General features: G+C 34.7%; 2 protein-coding genes across 2 annotated transcripts in view; one reads left to right on the top strand and one right to left on the bottom strand.

Annotated features, from left to right (window-relative positions):
* Positions 1-5: 5 nt before the first annotated feature.
* On the bottom strand, positions 6-7625 carry LOC137403683 (transmembrane protein 222-like). The gene is made up of 6 exons (XM_068089684.1): positions 7412-7625; positions 6487-6571; positions 5205-5236; positions 4088-4175; positions 2956-3086; positions 6-462 (listed from the first exon to the last, which is right to left on the bottom strand). Exons 1-6 carry the CDS (start codon positions 7570-7572, stop codon positions 363-365), a joined length of 597 nt encoding a protein of 198 aa, XP_067945785.1. The 5' UTR covers positions 7573-7625; the 3' UTR covers positions 6-362.
* A 445-nt stretch (positions 7626-8070) lies between these two features.
* The window catches only part of LOC137403945 (uncharacterized), a 28606-nt gene continuing 9791 nt past the window's right edge, over positions 8071-26885 (top strand). The window contains exons 1-5 of the mRNA XM_068090071.1: positions 8071-8136; positions 14371-14508; positions 17909-18056; positions 23044-23191; positions 26255-26378. Coding sequence (XP_067946172.1) covers positions 17913-18056; positions 23044-23191; positions 26255-26378 — 416 coding nt within the window. The 5' untranslated portion in view covers positions 8071-8136; positions 14371-14508; positions 17909-17912. The remainder of the gene's footprint in view (positions 8137-14370; positions 14509-17908; positions 18057-23043; positions 23192-26254; positions 26379-26885) is intronic.

Below are 26885 nucleotides of genomic sequence, written 5' to 3'. Positions count from 1 at the left end.
ACGTATGATAATGTAATATGGCTGTATTTATGATTTGGTCTTTGCATACAGTTTTGACACGAACAGCATATAAGTCTGTTAATAACATTCTCGACAATAAAACATCGAGTGAATGAGTTAAAAAACAATATACTTTTATTTTTTGTGTGTCAATATCAACAGATTCATTTTATATAAAAGAAGCTATCACACCATATATTTTAGAACTAATAACACACACCAAACACAGAATAATTTGAAAAATCTAAAATGATTGGTGAATGAATATAGCCTTGCTCTTGAAAATGATACACTGCAAATCAATTGACTCATGTGGTCGACTTGAAAAATAGCAACGAATAAATAGGCAAAACAGTAAAACATCAGTGGAGTGCTGGTCTAAAATTGACAGTCAAAACTATTGCTATGATTCCTCCAACGAGCAAAAGAAAAGGTAGCCAGGTCTTGATAACTCCACAGAAACTGCAAAACATAATCAAGAAAACTGTTATGGCACTTGGCATGGTGTGAGATAGTCTAAATGCAACTATAATTATTGCATGGTGTATAAATATTATGTTATTTAGTATTGTGGCAAGATGACACTGTTTATCTAGGAAGTCTGCTGCAAAATTTTCCTTCATGGAAAAACTTTTCAGGGCTAAATAAACAAAATACATAACAAAACACTGCAATGGTGTTCACCGAAAATATTTTCAAAGAGCCTGAAAGGGACACGATGACCGTTTCATCTTAATTTAGCCATTCTCGTGTGCAAAATAGCAATATTTTTCATTGAAAACCAGTAGCAAATTTGGAGTTGCGATCTCTTCGCACAGAAGGTCAGACGGCTTATCTTAACCCGCGAATGAAAAATCCATTTCTTTACGAAAACAGCATGGTTCGGGCTTTCTCGCCAGGTAAGATTTAAAAAAGATAACTATTTGTGAGTTTCTAGCCGTAGTTCCTAATTCGGTTGCGAAATGTTATACAAATTTTATAAAAATTATACAAAACTACATGTATTTTCTTATGTCCATGGTACTACTGATTACATATAATCGCCAACCCAGCTACACATTTTTCAAACCGACTAGAACTCGTAGGCTAAGATCTCACAAAGAGCTATCTTAATTATACCCTATCTTCTTGCCGAATTAGGTTAAAAAAGGTTTTAATGAGACCGGCAAAAGCATATTAAAAACGAAGCCGAAAACTAATAGGTGATTAAATTTTTGTGATAAAAAGTTGAAATTCAGTAAAATAGATTAAAATACATCCTAAAACTTAGATTTAAGTCTGTGTTTAGTAAGCTAAACTTATTTCAAGTGAATTCAAAGTTTGTGTTACCCGTACCAGTCTTGAAGGTAAAAACCTGCTACGGTACGTACTGCACACCACGTTGCAACGTTACATTTTAATGCAGATCATAACTAATAAATACACTAAATACAATAAAGTTACTGTGGGTAACTATAGTTACCAAGGTTAACATACTATTTTGTTACTAATTTTCAATATATACAGCACTTACACAAAAATTTGACGACCTTTACTAGGTGATGTTTGCATTATATAATTACTGTGTTTCTATACTCCTACATACAACTTTTCACCATACCATGCCAACCCTGGAGCAGATCAAAATCGTATCCTGAGGGTGCACTGTATTCCAATGAAATATCAACGTTGTTCATTTTATTGACCTTGTAGCAGTATCTTCTTTTTTGGTAACTGCTATCATAGACTTGTCTCCCCTCTCCTAATTTGAATTAACAACTCTATTTGTCACTTCACCTAGCTAAGTTGAACTAGAAGACTATTCACTGGCTTCTATTTAAAGCACATCAATTAGATAATTTTTTATCATATATTTCAATACATCAGAATCTTGGCTTTCGAATGAGTCATTGTTTGACATGGTGAGACAAACATTGGTTGTTGTTTATAGGATTTCCCCAGAGCTCTACCGCAGACATTTTCAATGGTATAGGCTCAAAAATTGTGACATCACAATTTTCATATTCGGTGTTGTGTGTTCTTACCGCTTATTTTATTGCTTACCGCTTATATTTATCAACTACGATAATGACGCTAGTGACAGACGAAGGTGGGACAACTCTAGAGAACCAATGAAGATGACAAAGGAATCAGTGTCATTAGCTCTCCATGTACAGATTATTTCTATGATAAATAACTCAGATTCCAAGCGCCATACTATGTTTTCCCGATGATATTATGCACTAGTCCTATCTTTTTATTGTGATGTTGAGGGGCACGGATTGAGACTAATTAATTTCAAGCATTGCGTGATCTCGCGAAAGTGGGATTGATATATAGTCCTAGGGCCACGCAACTGCAGGTCACAATTTAATCGATGTGATTTCATTAGCTTTATCAACGACAGTATATTTATTGAAGCATAATTAATTAACCCAGAACATGTGTTTGTATTGGTCGGGCATTGTTGATTATCTAGAATCCTAGTTTATTATTAGCGTTCTCTGTGTTTAATAGCACAAAAAAGGACAGATTGTCACAGAAAAGCGCAGCCTCAATGGCAGCGAAAGGGGTCCACGATTTACGGCTAAATGATAATTATGACGTGTCATAATTATCATTTAGCCGTAAATCGTGGACCCCTTTCGCTGCCATTGAGGCTGCGCTTTTCTGTGACAATCTGTGCTTTTTTGTGTATCACATTGTGGGAACGGCAACGAAGTGTTTTTTTATTGCATGACATGCTTTTGACACCATTTTTCATAGTTCTATTATGCTTTGTGTATTGAATATAGGCTCATTCGAAAGCCAAGACTCTGATGTATTGAACTATATAATTTAAAAAAAAAAGTAATTTATGTGCTTTAACAATAGAAGCCAAATAGCAGACTTTCATAAGCCAGAGTGCAACTTTGCAGCTGGGAAATCTAACAAAAGAAACATGCAGGGAGAAGACAGTGAGCAATTATGACTCACCTGACATATCGACCATGAAGAAGCATGAGGAAGCACAGCTTGACCATATTCCATGAGTTGCTGTTTTTATAGGACATCTTATTCAAGGCCATGGCGACATGCGAGTGACAATTGTCGCAGCAGAGGTTATGCTACAATTGAGCAAGGCAGTTCATTAGCCAGAGAACATTTATGCCAACATTTGATTCATCCCACCCCCCTTACAATAGTTAAAAAGAAAGAAAACCAGTTAATTTATCTGGATATACCTTAGGAATGACCTTTTTACTACTGATAAATGTGCAATAGAGAATACAGCGGCTAGCTCCACATGTCAGGGTAAAACAGCTTGGATGTCTATGGATCGACTGTTCCACAAAATCCTTACTGGTCGTAAAAACTCGTATTGAAATGTATTGAATACTCACTAACATAAAGTAAAACACAGATATGACCTGCCATACACAACACATTGAAAGACAAGTACCGGGACCAAATTACACACAAATAAACAGATTGGTCAACACTGCCAGAGGTCAACACTGCCAGAGGTCAACACTGCCAGAGGTCAACACTGCCAGAGGTCAACACTGCCAGAGGTCAACACTGCCAGAGGTTTTAGTCGTTTATCTTGAGACATGAACTGAGGCTAATGAAGATAGTATGTCTGATATTGCAACAGATACGCCTATATTGTGTAACAAAAATTTTACAAAAGAATTAGAATAAACTCATCATTACAAGTTTTATTGGACTTTCTGAAATATAAGGCTTTTGCCCAGCTAAGCACCAATGCAGGAGTGTTTCACCTTGTGTGACCCTACTTTTAAATTTACTAGTACTAAGTTTATGTAGCAAACTGGCTCTACAAAAGATTTAGATAGGAATTAATTATTTTGTCTCAACAAAAGTACAATCATCATCATAGAATAGAGCACCCATTTCCTCCTTTTGCAATAAGATTACCGTATTTCATAATCGTCTGCGCTTCAACTTTGAGTAAAGATTTCATGCTAAAGACTGGAGAAAGAGGACTCAACTACAAGCTGACAAAATATAGAAATGTGTGTATTGAAGCAGGTTTTGGTCAGCTTTTGTAATCTGTCTTATAACTTATACTGAAGTTATAAACAATAGAGTAAACGAAACGCACCATCCGACCTTTATAGACTTCAGAAGCTTCATAGACACAGCGATCCCACAACTCTGAGCCAACTGAGTCTATGTTCATCTGCCAGTACCTGTAGCGATATAGTAATGTTCAACCTTATAGCATGCAATAAATAATACAATTTATAAAGTACATAAATTCTGAAAATGATATAACTTTTAATACAACTTTTCGACAGCTTTCCAAGCAAGAATAAATAATAAGATCCAAAAATACTGTTAAGATTTCAGTAGCCAATTGAATTAAGCGTATCGTGATAATGTTGATAGAAACAGGTAAAGTATCATAAAATGTTGTTTTACATTTTACAACCGTAATTTGATCAAAGATTTTATACACAGCGTGAAAGGTTACAAGAGTAAAAATTATTGATACAGTTCTAATGCAAATCTTAAATCACTGAACTTTCTAGTAACACACTAAAAATAGTTTAACCAAACTAATAATTTAGTAAACATACTTATAAACCTGTAAGTATAACTAAACTAGCGGAATGCCCGGCGTTGCATGGGTATTAAAAATCAGTTTATAAACAGTGACAGGTAATGTAGTTGCCTACTACTTGCCATTAGCCGGGCATATTGTCAATGGATAATTTGAGTAAACTAGTAACTTTACTAACAAGAGCCGTGAGAGCAAGCATAAAATGACATTGGCCGTAAGCAGAGCGTTATGCATATTTTCACCCACATAGCGACATATATCGCCCAATGAATCCATCAATCTCGCATAGCTCAATGGTTAAGCATATCTTCTTAGGGAACGGGACATTCCGCGATCAAATCTTCTGTGATACGGGTTCTTCATTCTGAGAATTTAATAGCTATAGACAAACTAAATCACACACACAAATTTAGATCTATAATAGAAGATGCAGCATTCCTATTTCCAATTTCAGAATTGTATTAAAAAGTGCTGAGCCGAGTCAATAAATCAAGTTTTTTGTTAATACGGTGTTCGATTAGTTAGATGTACCTCTCATGTATATTTCTCTTGTTTGCTATCTACTACACTATTATGTATAGCAGCTGTTGCCACGAATACATTTTTCTCAAGAAGTTGTATATTCTCAGAGTGACTTGCACAGCTGAACACTTACTTTGTTGGATCACCAAAGGCCATGTCATCATCCTACAGAATAAATTATAACCACATTAACTTATGAGTTCAACGAAAAGCCACACGATGAGGAACAAATTTATTATAAAAAATACCTATGATATCCGAGATTGTATAGACAACTTCACACAGGTCTGAGTACACCCGACATGTGTATACAGCCATACCTCAACTTACGAGTTTAATGCATTCTGGGACTGAGCTCGTAAGTCAATTTACTAGTGTCTCAAGGCATTACTTCCTATATAAAATAACTAAATACAGGTTAATCTATTACCATACTAAAAAACCCATAAAACAGGATGTTACAATGGAAAAACATGGTTATAACAGGCGTCAATTAGTAAACACGCTAAAAAGTAAAAAATACCTATTTAGTGGTTAAAATCTGCAATAAAATGTAACATTACTATGAACACGACTGGATGATTTTACTTTTGAGACTGATGTAGTGGCTAATAGCAATCTGAGAGTCTTGATAACAACGCATTCAGTTCACTAAACCATTGTAACGCTACATAATACTCACTTTGAATTTAACTTAAATGAATTTAGCTCACTAAATACACTCTTAAAGCTAAGTTTTAATCATTTACTAAACTTACTTCAACTGTAATTTTATTTTTTATTATGTTGCCAGTTTGGCGCATTTTGCTTCTCGTTTGCTATAAATTTTAGCTGACCTTTTAAAAACTTTTCAAACGAACATCTTTAGAAAGTCCGAGCGATGCTGGTCTTGAAAGCAGTCTTTCAATGGCCATATATAGTGGCCATCGAGAACCAGCTCCTACACTCATATCTCAAAGATTCCTTGTATCACAATGAAGAAACCTGCTCAAAATGGTGCTCGTATCTCGATTTACTCATATATCGACTGTGTAAGTGATGAGGTTCTGATACAAGCACATGTTTCCACGACATGGATGATCGCATGAAAATGTGATATTTTTTTTGTATTCTCACATATTAAATTTTGGCCACGAGAAATGCTTGTTTGTTTGATACTACGATTTTCCACTTCCATTAGAACCACGCAACACACATTATACTAATCTTTCAAACCAATAAAACTAACCAATCAGGGACAAGTGTTGCATTATAAGCGTCTTTAAATAGACACTAGAAATTTGGCTTTGACTTTCACAAAAATAATCAATTGCATTGCTACCAAGAATGGTGCAAAAATTATCTTGCGTAGCTAAGTGTAAGGTAAAACAGTGAAGCATACAAGCTCATCAAAAAGTTTGAAAATTAACGCTTACCGACACATAATACGGTCCAGCAAAATCTCTGATGATACCTTGAGAGGTGCATATGCCCATGTGTCCAATAAAAGGAAAAATCCATCTGCACAAAGAATACGTGCAATCAATTACTTCTACAGAAATATCCAGCATGATAGCAATTCATGTTTTTATTTAAACCGAACAGATCTTGGATTCAAGGTGAGATTGCTATAAGTTCTCTCATGCATTTATCATTTTAATGCAGTAACTGAAAATTTAAGATTCACCAAACACCTAGCCTAGTGTAGTGTTCACAATTTGATCAAGTACTAAGATGAAATAGATAAATAATCCAAAGTTTGGAAAGACTAGATTACAAATTTTTAACAAACAATCAAGTCAAGTTTGTAGCAGTTTAAACAGATCGGATAAGAACTCATACAAATTCCAATTTCTGCACTAAGTGTGCATTGTGTCCCTGTCAACGTTATTTTGAGACATTTGAATTCCATTTCGAACTGTGTTAAATTTGTACATATGAAATTGTTTATGCAAGACAAAAAAAGTAAAATTATGGAAGCATACCTAATTTTTTATTTGTGTGTATATAATGAAAGAGGATGTTGTATGCTTTGCATAGTTTGCTAATATTCGATGAGAACCAGCTGAAGCCAAAAAGATACTACATCACTTTCAAAAGCATTCCAAAAAGTTAACAATTTCAAATCTTGACATTGGCGTGCAAATGTATTATTTCAGCGCTAATGTTTAAACCGACATTTTACTAGGGGTACACTTGCGATAAGATTTTCTATCGCCCTGAAGCCATGACACTTTTTAGTTAAACGCTGATCATAATTGTCTAGTATTTGTAGATCACAAACATTTAAAAAATATAATATTGACATATCCACCAGGAAAGTATTTTAAAAAATAGACTGTAAAGAAATTGCAAACATACGTTAACAGAGGAATGGGAGTCCACACTATTGAGTAAGGAAACCTAGATTTCTCAGAATTTATTTTTGCATCGTATGGCATGTTGTCCTCCTGACAATTTACGGCGGAGCTGGATCCAAATGCGACGTTTTGCTTATTCGCAATTTTTGTAGTTTCGTCCATTTGTGTTGTACATAATACTTGTGCGCGGCATAACAAGTTCGGGAACCGAATAACCGTCCTGACAGTCTATCTGGTTAAAATTGCGGGTGATTTTGTGGTGGCCAGATAAAGCTACATTTGTGGTAACTTCTATGATTTAGCGCACTCATATACCGTAATCATTCGGTTGGCGACTGGATATCGTTATTATGATAGTCTAAGTCCTAGAACTAAAACCGATATTCACCACATTTCCAAATGTTATACATGTACCATGTAACGTAGTCTATTGCTTTATAGGCGGCATATTTCCTAAGATGTTTTTAGTTGGCTTATTTTTAGAAACAAAATAGCTGACTGTCTATAACACTGTCTCCTCAATAATCATGTGGCATGACTTGGTGCAAACGAAGTTTTGCTAGCGAAAACACTGAAGATGCAAAGAATATTATGTTTCCGCCAAGTTTACACGCGCCTAATGCAAAAACGGGTCGTTAGCCACTTTTAAACGCTCGATTATTTATACCGTAGGCTAACAACGAGGCAAGGCCGTTTCCATATTATTGCTGGACGTTCGTGGAAAAGGTATTGCAGGCAAATGCTACACTGTTGTATTTTGAAAGCGTTGATCATTGCTCTATATTAGTTTTAACGTAGTGAGAAGTTTTGTTTCAGTCAGGAGTAAGTTTAACTAAAACTATAGACCTACCCGTCTGTAGAATAGCGTTAATAATATCAAGTCATTAAAAAGGCTGTAATACGTACGGGAATATTATCAGAAGTTTTGATCCATTGTTTTATTTATGTATTTTATGTTGGTGCTGCATGCGGTTTAGCATTGCGTGTATTTTTTTTACTCTTGGTATTTGACTATAATTTTGAAACTATCAATTTTCCAGACATACGTCTACCTCTTTGAACGTTATAATGGGAGTTCCCCAATGCTCTGTCTTGGGGCCTTCTCTTTTTTGTGTATATTGATAACATTTAGGAAATCCTAAAAACATCATTTATTAGGCTTTTTGCAGATGCATTGGTGATCGCCCTGTAGAAACTCAGATTGATAAACAAGTTTTTCAGCAAGACCTTGTTTTACTGGAGCAGTCGGCTCACAGAGAAAAAATGTTTTTTAATACCGATAAATGACAGGTGGTTCACTTTGTCAAGTGATGTAGTAACAGTGATTTTATGTATTACCTCAATGGTAAGCAACTAAATACTGTGACACATTTAAAATATTTGGGAGTAAATATTGCCAATGATTTTAACTGGGACCTGCACATAGACTCAATAGCTGCCAGGGCGTCCCAAAGGCTTGGTATGATTAAGCACATTTTGTATGGGGCTCCCAGAGAAGTGCAAATGATCGCATACCTCACATTGGTTAGGCGAATAATGGAATATGCTAGTGTGGTATGGGACCCATATTTAATGAGACAGATAACACTTTTGGAAAATGTGCAGAGGAAGGCAGCTCGTTTTAATTATAAGAATAATGAGTGTATCGGATACACGCAACATTCTTACAGGTCACAGTTCGATTATCAACAGTTTTGAACATATAAAAGATTTTATTCACGCCCATAAAACCAGACAGGCAACATGCCGAGCTCCCCTGACATTATCCACAAACCAAACATTTTATCACCAAAGCTTTGCACCCTGAACTTTATGTAACTTGTGTGGCTATGATTAAATGGCACCGAGTTTTTTTGCATGTCCATGTGCAAAAATTTTTAATAAAGCGCCATCGAATTGATGACCTTCTTTTACCCGGCCCCCGAGGTCTAAAGGCTCTATTTTAACCTGAAACCTAAATACAGTATTCAATCTTGCTAAGTAAACATTACAGGTCTACTACAGATCATTTTCTAGAGCAAGATAAATGTACAGCATGCTCGAAAGTAGTTTGATTGTGCATAATTCAAACGACCGAATTGTCGATTATTAGTAATAGCCTGCATTGTTATCGTTGCAACTATGTAGCCAGCAAATGAAAATCGAACAAAATATTGTAATGGGTCTGCATTAAATTAAATCTAAAAATCTGAAAATGATACACATACGGTGATTTTATTACTGGTACATGTACTGTTTCTAAATATTAACCACCTTGAGTGTATTTAGTGTAGCCAATGCTGCACAATCATTAACTACAAATTGTATTGTAAAATATAGTGAGAGGCGCACATTTATTTTGAGTTAGGCTACTGTCCAATGAATGATTACTTTCTTCCCATCTTTTTATGGCATGTTAGCTGTTTCTACGTAATTTAAATCATGTGCGGTTGTGTGAAAGTTAGCCTTAGCACCACCCTGATACACTTTATTCTCATATACTACCCAGTTTATGCTAGGCAAACTTAATACCTTCTATTTTAAATGTGCAAGTCAATCATGTGTAACATACTTGAAATAAATTGCAAAAATGTATTTAAAGATTTGTCTGTACGAAAAAACAATGAACTTTCTATCAACTTGAACAGCAAATTGAATTCTTGCAAACCCTAACAGAAGAACATGGCATTATAATACACCAATAATAATACCAAGTGACATATAACTCAAACACATTCAGGTATCTGAATTTGTTTAGAAATAAAATATAACTATCCAAGGTTGTTTTAAAATTACACATTATGAATATTATGTGAACATATTTTGTTTAGGTATGTTATCCAATTAAACAACATTGGCGAGTGGTTGTATACAAATTGGCTATTGTATCATTATGAAAGCTTATTATTAGCCTATTAGATGAACATTTAAAATAATTGTTTTGGATTACACCCATTTTCAAGTTGCATCCTATAGAGCCAGTAGAGTTCTAAATTACTTCTGAGAATAAGTTTTTTCACAAGTGGCATTAATATTATAATTCTTTAATATGTATTTCTATTAGGGAATACAATATTATATATAGTAGAAAAAAATATAGGATTTAAGTAAATTTTCAGTAAAAGCGATATAAATCTGTTTCGTGTGATACACTCATCAGGCCCGGTTTGACTACAATTTAAGGCAAATTGGGCCTGAGGAATCGCATCGCACGAAACAGGTTTGTAGCGCTTGTACTGAAAATTTACTGTACTCCTATATTTTTTTCTATTTTTCTATACTCCACTAATTATTTTTAGGTTTTTAGTGTAGAGTTCTCTTTTTATATACTTTTGCATCTGCTTTTAGTTACACTATATTTATATATATATAAATTGAGAACCGCTAATATTAAAATTGCCACATAAAACATTTTCTTTGACTCATACACACGACAAAATTGATTTTCAAATTATGGATGCGAGCTGTTAGTAGAACATAGCTATTGCTTGTTAGCAATCATACCTTTTAAGCTGCGGACATGCAATGTTAATTAATGGAAGTGAAATGCATGCATATATTCATCCATTCGTTAAAGACACATGAATGCTGCACTATCCAAGTGTGTGTCTTGATAGCCAACCAAACCACATAGAGTTCATTCGAATGCGATAGAATTAGTCTTAACAAACTTTCTTACATATGTATATCTTATTACAGCAGAATCTTTATATGACTAGAAATCATACCTAGTTTTGCTCTGTATGTTAACACCGTGGTTAGTTGGATCAAGCATTTCTATTAAATGCAGTATTATTCCCCTAGTAAAATTTCTGCATTATTGAATTTGTTCTACACCCTAAAGACTTGTGATAATTTATTGTCATGTGTTGCTGATCATTATACCTAGAAATAGGAAAAATATATTATGCTATATAAAATGCAAAAAAAATTGGTTAGGAATAGCCAAATGTGATATGTTCACTTCACATGATATATTAGTTAATGAAAGTGTTGAAGATGCAGAACTCTTGGTTAAGAGATAGATGCTTTCATTGAGATATGCCACATGAGTGCTCTACCTTGGATTGTCTAAGGTTTGAACAAATAAAACCCACTTATTATTTTATATTTCATAATTTTTGCATCTCGTTATTTTCTACTCAAGCCCCTACTTTCATTTATAAAATTGCTTTAAAAGAATTTATTGCGGTGTTTTCAAATTATCTGTTCTAACTTCAGGTCATATGTTGGGAAAAATGTGAAAAAATATTTATGCTGAGCCTGTTGTAAGGAGGGGTAATGGCTCATTGATCACACATGTGCCTATTCTACTTTGTACACTTGATTTTACACTGTTAATAAAGGCTGCTGTCAAGTTAGTCTATGGCTGGCAGTAAACTAGACGCCTCTCAACGAGGTTTAAATCAGCGACACACATCATGTTCTTCTAGGCATATGCTGTTAAGAATACATAACCTGTTACTGCAAGAGGTTGTATCTCAATAAAAAAGGTGTTGAGTGAAGCATTCAGCCATACCTTTTTGAGATGCATGTATGGAAGCTGCTAGAAAGAAGTTATTTGCCCGGATACTGTCGTGTAGTAGCTTTCGCTTACAATAGCATCTGCCTACAAGCATGTTGCCCAAATATATTCACAAATTCATTCAAGTTCACCAGTGTATGCTTTTGCATATTTATAAGCTTATTTGCTCTGTAAAATACACAGGCTCTGGATTGAATATATGCAAGCAAACATCCGTATATGTGTTTATTGAGAAAAATGTTCAACCTGTTATAAATACATATAATTTTGTATTTGTACTTCGGTGTCTTAGATAAAAAACCGCTAATATGCATCATTTAAAGCATCTCTTTCAAGTGTGTGTCATTGCCAACAGTGATTTGCAATCTGAAATACTTGCTCAGCTATCTGTCAATAATGACTTTCAAGTGTCTCTTATAGAATTATAGATTGAGCTTGCAGGCTCTTTAGCATGTAGAATCAATAAACACTTGCTGTGACAGTAAGGTCTACATTTAATGAGCAAGACTTGGGTTCATGCAAGAGCAGCTAGGTTCAAGTGGTTACGCCAATGAGAAACAGAGAATGTATTCTAATAGATATATAGTATAGAACCTAATAGCCTAACCCGGCTAGTCGAAAAGTGCATATTATGAAAAACATTCCTAATTATCGTGTTATGCCAATTATCTTGTAAATATCTAGCTACGCTATTATCTATATATACTAAACTTTTTATCATTTTCAGTTGAGGGAAAGTATAACTAAAAGATCATTCTATGGGAAGTTTTACTTGTTTTTTTAGCGTTACGTGCTCAGCTTTCATACATAAAATGGGCGGTAGGCTTCATGTCCTGTGATAGTCTTCAACCATGGTTCGAGCTTGCACCTTCATCCCTGTTCATGTGACATCCCACAACAAAGATTGTTGCGGAAAAGCAGGGATTATCTCTATGTATTATAAGATAATCTCTATTATGGTAGAACAATCTCGATTTTAAGCATGTAAATGGTAACAGCTTACACGATGCTCAAGTTTGCAAATCATGATGTCATTAGCATTTTGGATTACTCATGCAAAATAAATGTTTGTAACCAAACGCAGTGTTTGCCAACTACATGCGCTCTGTATACCCTGGTTACCAAGCACGAACATTTGAAGGTGACTTCACTCGTGTATATAAGAGTTCTGCGCAATAGTTAATTATTCATGCCTATGACTCAACATTTAATCCACTAGCATATAAGCCAACCAAAATGGTAAGCTTCACTTCATCGTCACCATTTTAAAATCAAATAATTGTACACGTTTAAAGGTTGTGATTTGTGTGACAATCTTGTTGCAATCGATGGTTTATGTGTCAGTGACCAGATGTTGCTACAGTAACAAGTTCACTCACTGCTCTTAATTATTACATTCTGAACCTCTGATTGCACTGAAGCCTACAAAGGCTTTCTTTGAAAGTTTTAAAGTATCTGCTACTTGGAAATAATTACTTGCGTGTGTATTTGAACCCTTGTACATTGATGAGTGTCTCGATGTCATACATACAACAGCTATAAATCATAAATTGTATGGAAAAACAAATTTTGCATAGTCTTTTTTCGTGTTACTGAGTTAAGTGATAGTTGGCTCCAAAACTGAGCATCCAAATTTACTCCATTTGAGTTCTGCATATTATTTTCTAACTATTTCTATGTGGTGTTGCGACTTATAATAATTTCTTTGCTTTAAAAACACTATAGTTCAAAAGCTTTTGAGCAATATTTAACAAAACTTGTCTGCTTCAAATGTTGTAAGCTTGTTTTACATTATCTTATTCAGCATTATTATCACTTTTAGTAAGATGCTCATAGAAAATTCCTATGACAATTAACTTTTTATTGCTTTTGTTGATATCAGTTCGGTGTGTGGGTTTAATACCCATGTTAAACATAGCTTGTTTACTCTCACATTTTAAGCATGTCAATCGATACCCAACATGCAGCTTAGTATGTCATATATTTGTAGTAAAGTAGTTTTACTTGGCCTTGGCGTTACTAAGTTCTACAGGATGCGAGCATCAGAACTTTTGATAGCAGGATAGATATATAGTTGTTGTGTGTTGCAAAATATTCCTTGCTGCATATGGAAACTGCAATTTTTTAAGCGGGCAATGATTATGTCTTTATTCGGGTCGATCAGACTCGGGACAAGTGCTTCTGGAAGACTTGTATTCCATGATTCTCTCAAGTCGTCTAGTGTTCTGTCTATAGGACTTGGCATAATAGAAAGATTTGGCATTGCTGCATCTATTGTTGTCTGTCGCTTTTATTCTTTTCATGAGTCATTCCTCGTGAGCTCCCCTTTTGTTTGTGATTTGCTTCCATTAATCTCGCTTCACATTAATAGCTTGGCTACTTCATGTCAACAAGTGGACTAATATGGACTAATTTTACAAGACACTCTCTCAACGTCGTCCTGTTTCTGCTTTTAGCTCTCCTTCTTTCGATAGACAATTCTATTCGCTTTCTGAGAGTCCCGAGAATAGAGTTTGGAGTCAGCTTGTTGAAGATGTTGAAGAGACTTGCGGGCATCGGCGTAATGGCTAATCGCTGATTTAGTTGCTTGAAGGGTGAGCTGATAGTTTTTACTGAGTTTAATAGCCTTATCGTCTTAATGTGAATTTAAAAGCTAATCCTTTTGACTATAAAAGGCCAGGCCCCTCGCCCCATGCATTAGTTAGCGCAGAAATACAGTTCTGTAGTTGCTAATAGATACTGTGCATAGCATTGTGATAGTTCATGCACTGAACTACTACAGTTTCAGCAGTCATCGTTTTTAGCTGCTCATTAGATAGATACAATATATGATGTACTGTAAGGTTTGAACCCGACAACAAAGTTTAAACAACGGTATTTCATGTTGCAGAAAGTTTTTTCACACTGGTGAAATTGTTATTAGTTGCAATTTTTGCCCTATGGTGTAACGAGTATTTGTTCTCAACCAGTAAAATTTTGGTGCATGAGTCGAAACCAACGTCATCAAACTTTGTCTGCTTAGTTCATCCAATAAAACTACTTTTAGCAACTTCAAAATCGGAACAAAGCTGAATATGTTGACTGTACTCGAAAAAGCCGAACCAATGTTCATGGTTAGAATTTCATAGCAGTTATGATTTCGTGTTTGTATTGCATCCTTAAAATAGAACAGCCTAACAAGGTTCATTATTCACGCTGCAATTTCAAATTAACACTTGCTTGTGACAGAATTTACATGTTCTTTCAAACATCAACTAGATTATTTTGTGCTTGAGGAAATGGAAAGAAGTAATGAGATATTTTTCTTTGCAAAAACACATATTTTGAGCATTTTATTGACATGAAATATGCCTTTATATGTAATATAAATAGAATATAAAAACCAAGCTTTACTCAATTACTATAGTTTTAAATAACACAAATAAGTCTTAACTCATTAAAGGACCTAGTTTTTCAGTGAAACATTTCAAAACAAGCCTAATTCATGCAGGTTTACCCGATTTCTGCATAGGATAAAACCTTTTAGAAGACTAGACTGGTATTCGAAAGATATATGCAACCTTTTTTGATTTGATTTTCTGCTGCAAGTATTGCAGGGATTTACTCCAGTACCCTTTCGGCTTGATGAGCTCATCCTACGCAAAATACTTTGGCTCAGCCAGTATGATTATAATCTTCAAATATTGTAAACAACCACCCAAAGTTGGCAATCAAATACGTAGTTCTCTTGTAATTAGTATAACTTATCGTGATATGTATGGAGTTTTATAGAGAAACTTACAAAGTTATTCCGCGTGATATCGTCTTTTGACATAAATGACTCGAAGCAATGATTATGCAAAGAATACAGACGTAACTTGAGATAATGACATATCGTTTCGCACAATCACTCATCTTCGACTAACATGGATATTAGCCTTTCATGGAAAAAACATTAAAAGATATAATCCGTTATGGAAAACCTAATACTCCCACCAGCAAGAATTTATATAAATGTTGATTGATGACTCATACATAAGTAGTTGTTATGGTTGCGATTAGTAAAGTTGGAGAAACATGTTGGCCTCTCGTTGTGAAACCAACAATGATCAAATACTAAAAAATGAAAAGTTTTTGTGTAGGTTACTAGAAGTTGTAATCGGTCTCTCTTGAGTAGCTATTAGCGGAATGCACAGACCTTGGGTCATAATTTTTGCCTTCTTTTTATTGGAATGCCTTCTTTTTCTTGCTCATTACGCATTTAGTTTTCTCTTTTTATCTCACTTAGTTTACTTATTTCGTAATGAACTGCTATCTGTAAATTTTCCGTAGTATAAATGGATCTGGAATTATATGACTTTTATTAAATTCATTTCAACAATTTTATCTGAAAATGAAAAAAACTAGTTGTCCCTATTAATTTTTATTGCTTTCACAAAGTTGTAATTTGTTTTCATGTTGTTTACAAGTATTAATCCTAATTAACCTAGAAGGCTCAATGGAAGACGTCGTCTTATTGTTTGATGAGCTAAACAAAGTTACTAGAAAATATACATCTTTGTTTTATTTAACGTCATAACTTACCGTAGCATAGACTTCACTTCTCAGTCGGATTAGAAAATAAAAAAGTCATCATTTAATAAGCTTGTGTGTATTCGTAACATCATATTTCTGGTAATGTAAGGATAGTTGTCATTGGCTGTTTGAAATAGTTAAAGTGGTTAGCTAAGTTTTCTTATCTGACTGTAAATTAGATTTTGATCACCATTTTTTGTAGCCTAGATGCCGGTTGTTCATGTAACATACTTGTAATGACTATGTCCAGTATTGAAATATCTTAAACAACTGATAATGTGAATGAAACATTTTATGGTATTGCAAAGTAAAATTGTTATCATTCTGTGATTTTACACCAATTTATTGCTCAAGTAAAGAATGAGGTTTCCGTCTCTTATTGAAAATAAGGTTAAAGATAAGTCAGGGCCTAATAATATTAGGCCCTAACATGTCTGATGTCTTCAACTGTAGCCTCTCGTTCATTAAAATTATTGTCAGACGATATTCCCAAGAAGAACTTTTCAAAGTTTGCATATTCTTGTTTATATACCTTCTTTGGGTCAATATGGGTATAGTTTTGGGCTATGCAAGTTTATTCTACCAGTTAACCAAGTACATGTAAATTGCTTTTTTAGTAACTGTTAGGCGCTGTTGCTATGGAGATTAATCCTAAGTACCCAGTCACAAATGAAATCATTCCATTTTTTAAATTACCAAAGAATCAGTTGATCACTCGTGATGTGCAGCTAGTACTTTATGTGCTATATTGTAAAAAGACTATGATTTTTAGATATGACAGCTAATACAGTAGGATCGTATGCATTAGGTCAGTATTGGTTCTAAAATAGTGATAAATAGAAGTATTTTTTTATGCATTAAAATAAAACAGTTGTCTATTGATGTGTATTAATATCTTCTCACTGTAATGTTTACAGCTTTATATACATGTCTAAGACTTTATTGGCAAAAATTTCATTTCAAATACAGGTAAAGTCTTATTGAGCGGCTGGGTCTATCAAAATTATCAATTTTTAACTTAAACATGAAAGTAGCGGTCTTACGTAGTCTCTTAGTCTTGAGACACGTGACGGAGTGTTAGGTGTCTCGATAAAGCACCAAGAATAAGCATTTGTACAGAAATTCTACAATCATGGGACGTGAATGAATGTCGCAGGTGGTGGTGCGCCGGTTGGTGAGACTGAATGTCATGGGTTTGAATTTCGTAAGCTGTCATCGTTTTTTCCAACTTGTAACCATGGTTTGGTCAGCCAGAATGGCTCTTAGTATAGTAAATATTTGTCCAAGGGCTCTCGAATGCTATTGTCAAATGTTTTTCCTAATCAATTTGGGCAAAAGCCCTTGCTCGAAAATGTCTAAATTTTAATGCAGGACCAATGACTTAGTTGCGATGTCTGTCTTCTTCATCACAGAAGACTAACTCGTTCAACCTGTTTGTAGTGTGATGATGTTATCTGGGCCCGGCAAAGGCATCGGTCTGTTGGACTCTCCAAAGACACCCGAGTATGAAAGTATTGGACCGACGAGAATCCTTCCTCACCTCTACATCGGATGCATGAAGGATGCCCTCTCGTTTGAAACTAGAAAGGTTGGTGTTTTAACTACTATTTGATAGTCGTTGTGTCAATTTTGTCTTTCAAGATTGAAGAAATCCGTCTGAGAGGTCAATAAAAATAATGGCTACCATAATAGGTATTTATGGCTACCCAAAGGTTTTAGTCTATCACACACTTCAAGCTTTAGAATATTTATGAAACTTGCTCGACCACACTTTATAAAAGGGCATTTTCATCTATTTCCACACACTGGGATAATAAAAATGGTTAATTTGAATATTTCTTTGATATATGCTTTGCAAAAGGCAGCCTTTTCACATCTATCACATCCTTTGAAGGTCTTGACTCGATGATAGCCTTGGTGGTAATAGTAATTATTGTTACTGTTACTGTGTGTAACATAACATACACATTCTTTCAGAAGTTGGTTGTTTTTTTAAATTTTGAAGACAGCCTCTCCTCGAGTACATTTAGAACGAGTCAAAGGTTTGACGAGCTTGTATATATTTGGGTTGTCATCTATTGTGAAATGTTCACTGCACATGAGAAATGTCATTTTATGGTGAGCGATAATGGAGGGCAATTGCATATAGTTGAAAATGTAATTGGAATTGAATTTAGTTGTACAGGTTCATGTAGTTGATTGTATGGAATAAGGGGTTAATCAGGCATGTCTTTGCTCAGAGTCCGATCTGTAGTAATTTATTGTTTTCCTTTGAAATTTAATGTCATTCATATCGTTGAAGTTTTTGATTGAACGAATAGAGAAAATTGCTGTAGACCAAAGTTTCCCCAATGACTTACAAAATGTTAATCAGTTAGCAGCAAGATTTTATTACGAAACTTGTAACAGGGTTAAGACAGATTTTTCTCAAACTAGATTGTAGTATTTAATTGTTTTTAAATATTGGAGTTTTAAATATATATTTTTAGTATTTGTTCTGTGTTGAATGTTGGTAAAGCAATACCATAGGCTGTCATTGCCAAGTTATTTAGAAAAATTCTTCGTATGCTAAAACTGTCATGTCGGAACGAACATGTTTATAGGACTAGACTATAGTTTGTTTGATTTATTCTAGAGCCCAAAAACATATACTAACTCTTTAGGGAGTACTGAAAGTAATTGCTCGTGCCATTAACACAAATACTTGACATAACACTATATAAAAACTAAAATTTTATGTTAAAAATTAAAATATTATAGTAATCAATAAACTGAACTTATTGTTTGTTTCATAATATAGACCATTAAAGGGATGATGAATGGATTTGAAAATAGAGGTAATGATAAAGAGATAAAATTATTTTCCTATTTTGTATGGGTTTTTTTTTGTTTTCTTACTTCTCTTTTTTACCTAAAAAGCTAAAATGTTACAAGAAACTTTGAGGGTCATAACAGTTAATGTTTCATATTGTTTCATAACAATTCGCGGGATGAGTTGAATATTTGCTTAACATTGCATGTTAAGGTGATGGAAAGTAAAGGTTTGATTATATTATAATATTTATATTAGTCATCTTTGCTTTTAAAAATGAATTCGCACTAAATGTTACTAAATTTTATCAAAAATTATCAACATTTTCTATCATTCGCAATCGTTTGAGGTGATTGTATTGCCAAAATGTTTCAGGATTAAAATCGATAAAACTTGATCACAGTTGAAACGCTCAGATCAAGCTAACGCATGATTGTGACGTCTGAGAAATCATCAGAATAGAAACGCTTAACGCTTCAACTTGAGTGCAATAAATGCAATAGCTGATATCAATTATAGCAACGATAACAACTAGTCACGTCATTTCGCACATATTTATCTTTTGGCTGTTTTTATCACAATGAAGTTTTATCTATTTTAATATTAAATCATCCTGGCAGTCAAATCACCTCAAACATCTAAATCAATCACAAATGATAGAAAAATACCGATATTTTTTAATAAAATCTGTTAAAACTTTGTGTAAAAAACTTTGTGCTAAAACTTTCATTATTAAGAGGCGTGGTAGTTCAATTGTGATACCTGATGGTAAATACTGCAGATTACAGAACTTACATCGGCAAGGCAAAGCTTTCTTCTTCCGCATCTTAGCTCCACTCTGTAAACATAATACTTTTGCAAACGTAGCAAACTCAAATACTTAGTAGCAGTGACTAACAGAAGAAAGTTAAGTGTAACTCTTTCTGAACAGACTAGTTTTACAGTTCTTCGCATAAAGATTATCATTTCTACATGTAAATCAATTTCAGGCTTGTTGACAAACTTAACTGGTTGACCACACATTCTATTGCATTGAGTTGTTAGCGCTCAAAAGGGATGACTATGTGGCGACTGAACCAGTGCTTTTCATACAGATATACACAAATATACATGTATAGTCTGAAATAAACATTGCAGATATCTGAATGTCCAAATGTAGTGATAAAGTTTTTGGAATGAAAGATCTGCTCCGCACGGGATCCTTGGGAACTTGGGAACCTCAAGGCCTGCAAGCAGACATTCTGTCCATTAGCCCAAGTGGCTAGATTGCTATGCATTCTAGCCACTTGCTATGCATCATTGTGAATATACTAACTACTGTAGTTGAAATACACGCGCTTAAAGCGCTTGAGAAAATACTAGCAAGCTTGAACATCATGATTGTGTGAGAGATCATTACACGTAAGGATTATCAAACTGGCTTCAGAAATGGCTCTTATTATAGTAGATTTCTAGCTTATGTTACTAGCTTATGTTACTCAAACTGATCAGATAATCATTTTACTACCATGCAAAGCCAGGCATCTATCTAGTTCTATATATATATATCACATTTTAAATTCTGTATATAATTTTATTTTTATTTTATATATAACATTTATTTTAATTCTATATATACCTGATACAATTACTGTTCCGTTTTTAAGCTGTTAGATGAGTCATATGCTATACCATGCATTCTCATATGAATGTTGGCTCCAACATACAACAACTAAAACGATGTTATTTCTGTACCTGGTTCTGTTCAATGTGGCACCTTTCACAATCTTCATTGGCTTAGACAGTCATGTGCTCATTTCAGAAACTTTGGTTGGGTCGTCTCATGGCCAACCCATCAGTGTTGCTGCTACTCTTTAGTCTAAAGCTCTCAGTATATAATTGCTAACATTTCTTATGATTGCGTATAATATGTGCCCTTTGTTATATAATAGTCATGTGTGTTTGTTGCTCTAGCTTAAGGGTGGTGAACCTTTCCTGTTATCTGAGGTTGTCTATGTTTATTATCGTTGCTATAGGACTTACACTAGCTGGATATGTTGCACATACCAGCCAGTGTAAGTCTATTCACTGTCAAAAACCTATCATGGTCTATTGACACTATTTCAGATGGATATTTTACAAAGAAGTGAAGTACCGTACTTTTCGGACTATAAACCGCACCCCAATATAAGCTGCTTCTGCTTTATTTTCCAAAAAAACGATAATAAAACAATACATAAGCCGCACCTTTGTATAGGCCGCAGAACTCAGGATGGTGTTTTGTAACGCGGCAGCAACTTTGCTGTTGAAAACGAAACAGTGCTTATTGGCAGTTTCGTATTAACCAACGGTTTTTAACCTATTGCCTAACGCAACAGTACCATAGGGCATTGTTTCGTATTTTCTTTCACCGCTAAAGGCGCACTAACCTGAGATTCTGATTAATGCGCCCTAGCGATGAAAGAAAAAGGTACAGAATAGCCGCACCCTTATATAAGCCGCATGGCTCAAATCATCAGAAAAAAGTAGCAGCTAATAGTCCGAAAAGTACGGTATTCTGCTTTCTCTGATTTTACTTTATTATGTGTTCAAACATGCTTTGATTTGTCATTTTTGGTAGATGATAGAAGAGATTTATTCGTAAACATGTATGCTTCTTTTTACCTCATTGTGTAATCACGAAAAGAATAAAATCTAAATATAAAGTTGATAAAGTGCACACTAATTGTGCGGATGTCTAGCGATAAGGAAATGTACCTTATGTTGTATTATCATATGACAAGCTAGCAGGGAAAGTGTTTATTCCCACTTTTTGACAGGGAAATTGCTGATTCTCACAATCAATTGACAAAGAATTTTAATTTGCAGAAATTCAATAGCCGACCAAAATTGCCATAATGGGCAGCAAATGAAAAGGTTTAAGCAATTTCTAGTTGCAGTAGAACCTCTACTTACGAAATTAATTCATTTCGGAAGCCATTTCGTAAGTAAAAACACATTTTACTATATAAATGCCCTAATACGTTTCAAGCCCCCACTTAACCTGAACATGATATTTGTATTAATTATAAATATTGTTTCATACTTGTAATAAACACACATTAGATTTATACTATGGCATATTAAAAAGAAAAAGTACTCAGGAAAGAAGAAAGAACAGAGAAATAATGAATAAAAACTATGCAAGGTATGTTTGTTGGGCATTGGCTGACCAGACTGAGTAAAAGTTATATCAAGTTAGAAATAACCAGTAAACCACAAACACAAACTAATATACTTGTTGTTTACTGACTCTTGCTAGCGATGAAACTGAGTTTGTTGCATTGTACTTACCCGTGGGAAACAAACAGATCAATGTACAAAACAAAGCAACCAGGCCAACATCTGTAAAACAAAACAGGCCAAAATACATAACGCTTCTCAGCCTTTTGTATTTAGAAACATATTTTGTAAGTCAAAGCAATATTTCTACATAAAGACGTTTAGTAATGTGAAACTGTCATATGTAGGGTATTTTGTCTTCAGAGCCTTCACCGTATTTGAAAGAAGCTGGTAACTGGAGTATTATGAATTGGTCATGTAAACTGGCATGCCGACTTAGCTAGCCAAACATATTTATGAATGGATTAGACCATAAAAGCTTTTTGCTCTAGAAACAACGGAAAGGAAAACAATCTATTGTTAAGCTAGTCAGGAAGCTGTAGGGTTGAACATACCATATTGATGACTCAACATTTTATATTCACTAGTTGTATGGCTACTAACATTTGCGTGTCTATTTTAGACCAATGGCATTACTGATGTGCTTAATGTTAGTACCACTTGCGACAGACCCCCAGATATATCGGATGAACATTTCCTTAGAATACCCGTCAATGATGGCTATATTGATAACCTACAGGCCTTCTTCCCTCAAGCCCATCAGTTCATAGGTGAGCCACTCGTTACAGCCCGACTCTAACTGGCAGACTCTTTTGTTGGGATATTTTAATTTTTAAAACTTTTATTATTAAGCCTTTAAATACAATATATAAGCGTTATTTAGAGAATTTTGCCACAAGAAAAAAAATTATCGTGGCAAAGATTTGCTCCATCTTTTTTACTATAATAAGAGCCGTGTTTGTCCATCTGTCTGAAGCCATGGTTGACTGTTGGTAAAAAGCTTGCGTTGTCCTGGATTTGAACTCATAACATTCAGCTCGGTAGACCAACACCCTAACACCTGCTCCAATCGACCAGCTTCCTACATTTCAGATTAATTGTTAGATACTTAGGCCTATTACCTGTGACAATCTCTCACGTCGCACTGTCCTACCAGGTTATTAGTGTAGCATGTTCACTACCACATTATAGAAATGGTAGCCTGTGTACTTTTAAAATATTTTGGCTTAAAAATACCTGTCTCTAGATTTAGTTTACGTTCTTTATTAATCCTTTTGAACTGTGTTACAATAGTGAGATTGAACTAGAGAGAAGCATTTTTAAGGATACCTTTTGCAGAACTTGTGCATAAATTTTTAAGGATAACACTGCTGACAAATATGATTTATGTTATTGTTGTCATAAGATAGGAAAGTCTTTCTTAGCATTGCTTACAATGGTACACGGACTCGCCTAATCTTTTGAAGTCAGAATCACCTATTTAGACTAGAATTACACGATTATTACAGTTTTAATGATTAATTTAAACAATATATTTAATATTGTTAATTATTAATAAATAACAATTTATTTAATAAATAATTTAAAATTTTGAGAACTGTTTGGGTTGTATTGCATTGGTGTCACAGTAATTGCATAAAAGCTACTCAACCTGATTGACTGAAAGTTAGCCTAAAGCCTGGTTCCCATATCGATTGCGAGACTCCCACGGTAACATCCGCAGCAAACCGCTTGCAACGCTAGGCTCGCCGGCTTCTGTTCACATATAAGCTGCATCACTAAACATAATCGCATAATCACATAAAATGTTCACTCGCCATGCCGTTTCTATAATGGTGACCTTCACCCGTACAGTGCATGTCGAGAAGGTTTTGCCTGTGGTATTTTGCAAAGTTGGAACAGCGCTAAATGATTGCGGTGCCACCGGCAATTACCGGCGGTACCCGGCGCGTAGGTTACCATTTCACCTCTGCGGTGCTGTCGCTGGTGCTTTGCGACGTATATGGGAACCAGGCTTTAGGGAGACATTTAATTTTTCATTTCTCATAAGGTTTAATTGCTGTGTAAACAGAATGATGCCTCCCATGTGACAATGTAAATTCTTAGTGGATTTTATATTAAAAGACAAAATTTCTTCAATACGGTCAGCCCAATGCGGAAAGATGATGGAGGGAATGAGGATGGAAGGCTTTGAATATATGGTGATAGCGCACACACTAGCAAGTGTTATCAGTTGTGGTCTCAAATAAGTACTGAAAAACACAAACTAGGTGCTTGAAATATTCGAGACCATTACTGGCAAAATTGTTTGTTCGAAATAATACAGACTGGGCCATGTGATAGTTAAGAAGTCCGCACGTTGATAATTGATTGCTGTATTGTACATAAACAGCGTGACTTGTTTTGCACCCACACGCTCAGACTGCAATATGATACAATATGCATATACAGTATACATGCGAAAGTAAAATATGGTTATACCCGCAATAGGGTACAGTATAACGCTAATTGCAATATTAATAACAAATGGAAATTACAGTAAAACACTCTGGCAGGAAACTCACACATGCGTGTCATCTGTCGCCAGCGTCACCTATTGGTCAAAGTTGTCATTCTTCGGTCAAACACAGTCGCATCAGACTGTTGTTTAGACCCTGGACTTTGCTCGGACAATTGAAAATCCTGAGAAGTGAAGTCTGAAAAAGGGAGACTGTTTTTTGTACAGTTTTTTTTCTACATGATTTTTGTACTGTTGTTTGAACTTTGGTGAAATTCAATAAAATTGGAAGCCTTGTCAATAGATCGTCTCCTTAATGTAGTTTAGGACTTGGCCTCCATATCTACTCAAGTCATCACTGCATTTAGTCAAGACAGCTCTGTATGCTTTTGTTAGTTGACAGGACTGTAAATGAAGCTCAGGGCAACTACATTACTAGTACTATCTATTTCATGTTGGGCAGCGTCCAGGACTCTGCATATTTTAAACTCCTTTGATAGGTATGACATTGTTTAGTCTGTAGTTTGTCTTACCTACTAATGTTCCTATAAACTAACGGAGGCAGCGTGCTAGCCGATACAGTAGTGTGTGGAATAAGCTGGACTTCTTTGTTGGAAAACTGAAATTCTCATTTACAACATCGTTACTCATAGTGAATTCAGTCAATACCCATAAAGTTATATATTAAGTTAATCCTCATTTTGTCCTGGTTTCAAATGTGTCAGCTAAACAATTGTAAAATTATGTTTTTTAATGATTATGTAAGCTAGCTTTTAAATATTTTATTTTTAATAGTTGAAAATAACAACATGTATGGATATGATCACATACATAGTTATTAATTTGCTTATTTCAAGTCTGCAATGCCTACAAGACTAAATTTTAAAAACAAACAATTTATAAATTTTAGAAGCAAACAATCATCTCATGAAATCCGGTAATATGTAATTCAATTATTTTTTCTTACATTGGTCTGAGAAACTGCTTCTAAACCGATTGGGATGTAGGCTATTGTACATAGTTGGTGATCAGATATTATCAATCATGACGGTATTTTAAATCTATTGATATATAGATATAATGTTTACTAGTCACAAAGACAGGACCAACAAACTATAAATTGGTTTGAGAAGTTTGTCCAATGAACGCACCACACCACCGTATTTTGTAGTTCAATCTATATATGGCTAACTTTTGTAGTATATTTCGATGTGAGGATAAAAATTAAGGAAAGAATCGAACTTCGTCATTTTCATCATGTTCATGAAAACTTCCGAGCGTTTGTTCCCTTCATCAGCTAAACAACAAGAACATGGTTTTATGTTGTTTGTTGTAGATAAGGTAAAACTGGAGAAAGGAAAGGTTATGGTGCATTGTCAGGCAGGCATATCAAGGTCGGCAGCACTGACTATATCGTATATCATGAACTCTAGGAGAATCAGCTGCGAGCAAGCTTACAGGTAGTTACCATGCTAAGGGTGCTGAGGCTAGGGTATTTGCATTCACTTAGGATTAGTTCTCAATGGGTGAACTCACTATGGTGTAAAATAGCTGCTAAGCACTTTTCACTTGGGCCTAGTTTGCGTCGGACACTTGTACCTCTGGTTCACAAGGGTTAAGCGTGTTATAAAGTTGAATGAAGCTAAATATTTCCTTCTTAGTCGTTGGTTTTTCACACAAATGTTTATGAACATGAGTGTCAGCTTTCTAAGCGAACGATGATGAATATAAACGAAGCTTTTGTGCATGTTTTACACGAAAAGGAATAAGTTGCAGCAAAACCAGCATGGTAAAGATTTGTTTTCATAGACATGAGTAAACCAATCAAAATTGAATCATAAAAATGTTGCTGCTAGAATTTAGGTCGTGAATATGTACATTTTTGGTGATTAGTTTAACCCTTTGACCAGGTATAAGCCCCCCCCAAAAAAACAACTGCAACTCATGTAGTTTATTTTCGAAAATTC

The sequence above is a fragment of the Watersipora subatra genome, chromosome 9 (genome assembly GCF_963576615.1).
Source record: "Watersipora subatra chromosome 9, tzWatSuba1.1, whole genome shotgun sequence".
Classification (NCBI taxonomy): domain Eukaryota; kingdom Metazoa; phylum Bryozoa; class Gymnolaemata; order Cheilostomatida; family Watersiporidae; genus Watersipora; species Watersipora subatra.
Note: the sequence above shows the minus strand (reverse complement) of the source record. Positions and strands in the feature narration are given on the sequence as shown.

Excerpts from the sequence above, each read along its gene's own strand:
- LOC137403683 (XM_068089684.1), bottom strand. The coding sequence starts at position 7,572 with ATGGACGAAACTACAAAAATTGCGAATAAGCAAAACGTCGCATTTGGA. Across the intron at positions 4,176-5,204 it reads GCCTTTGGTGATCCAACAAA|GTACTGGCAGATGAACATAG; the intron begins GTAAGTGTTCAG and ends ATATCGCTACAG. Across the intron at positions 3,087-4,087 it reads AAGTCTATAAAGGTCGGATG|CATAACCTCTGCTGCGACAA; the intron begins GTGCGTTTCGTT and ends GCTCAATTGTAG.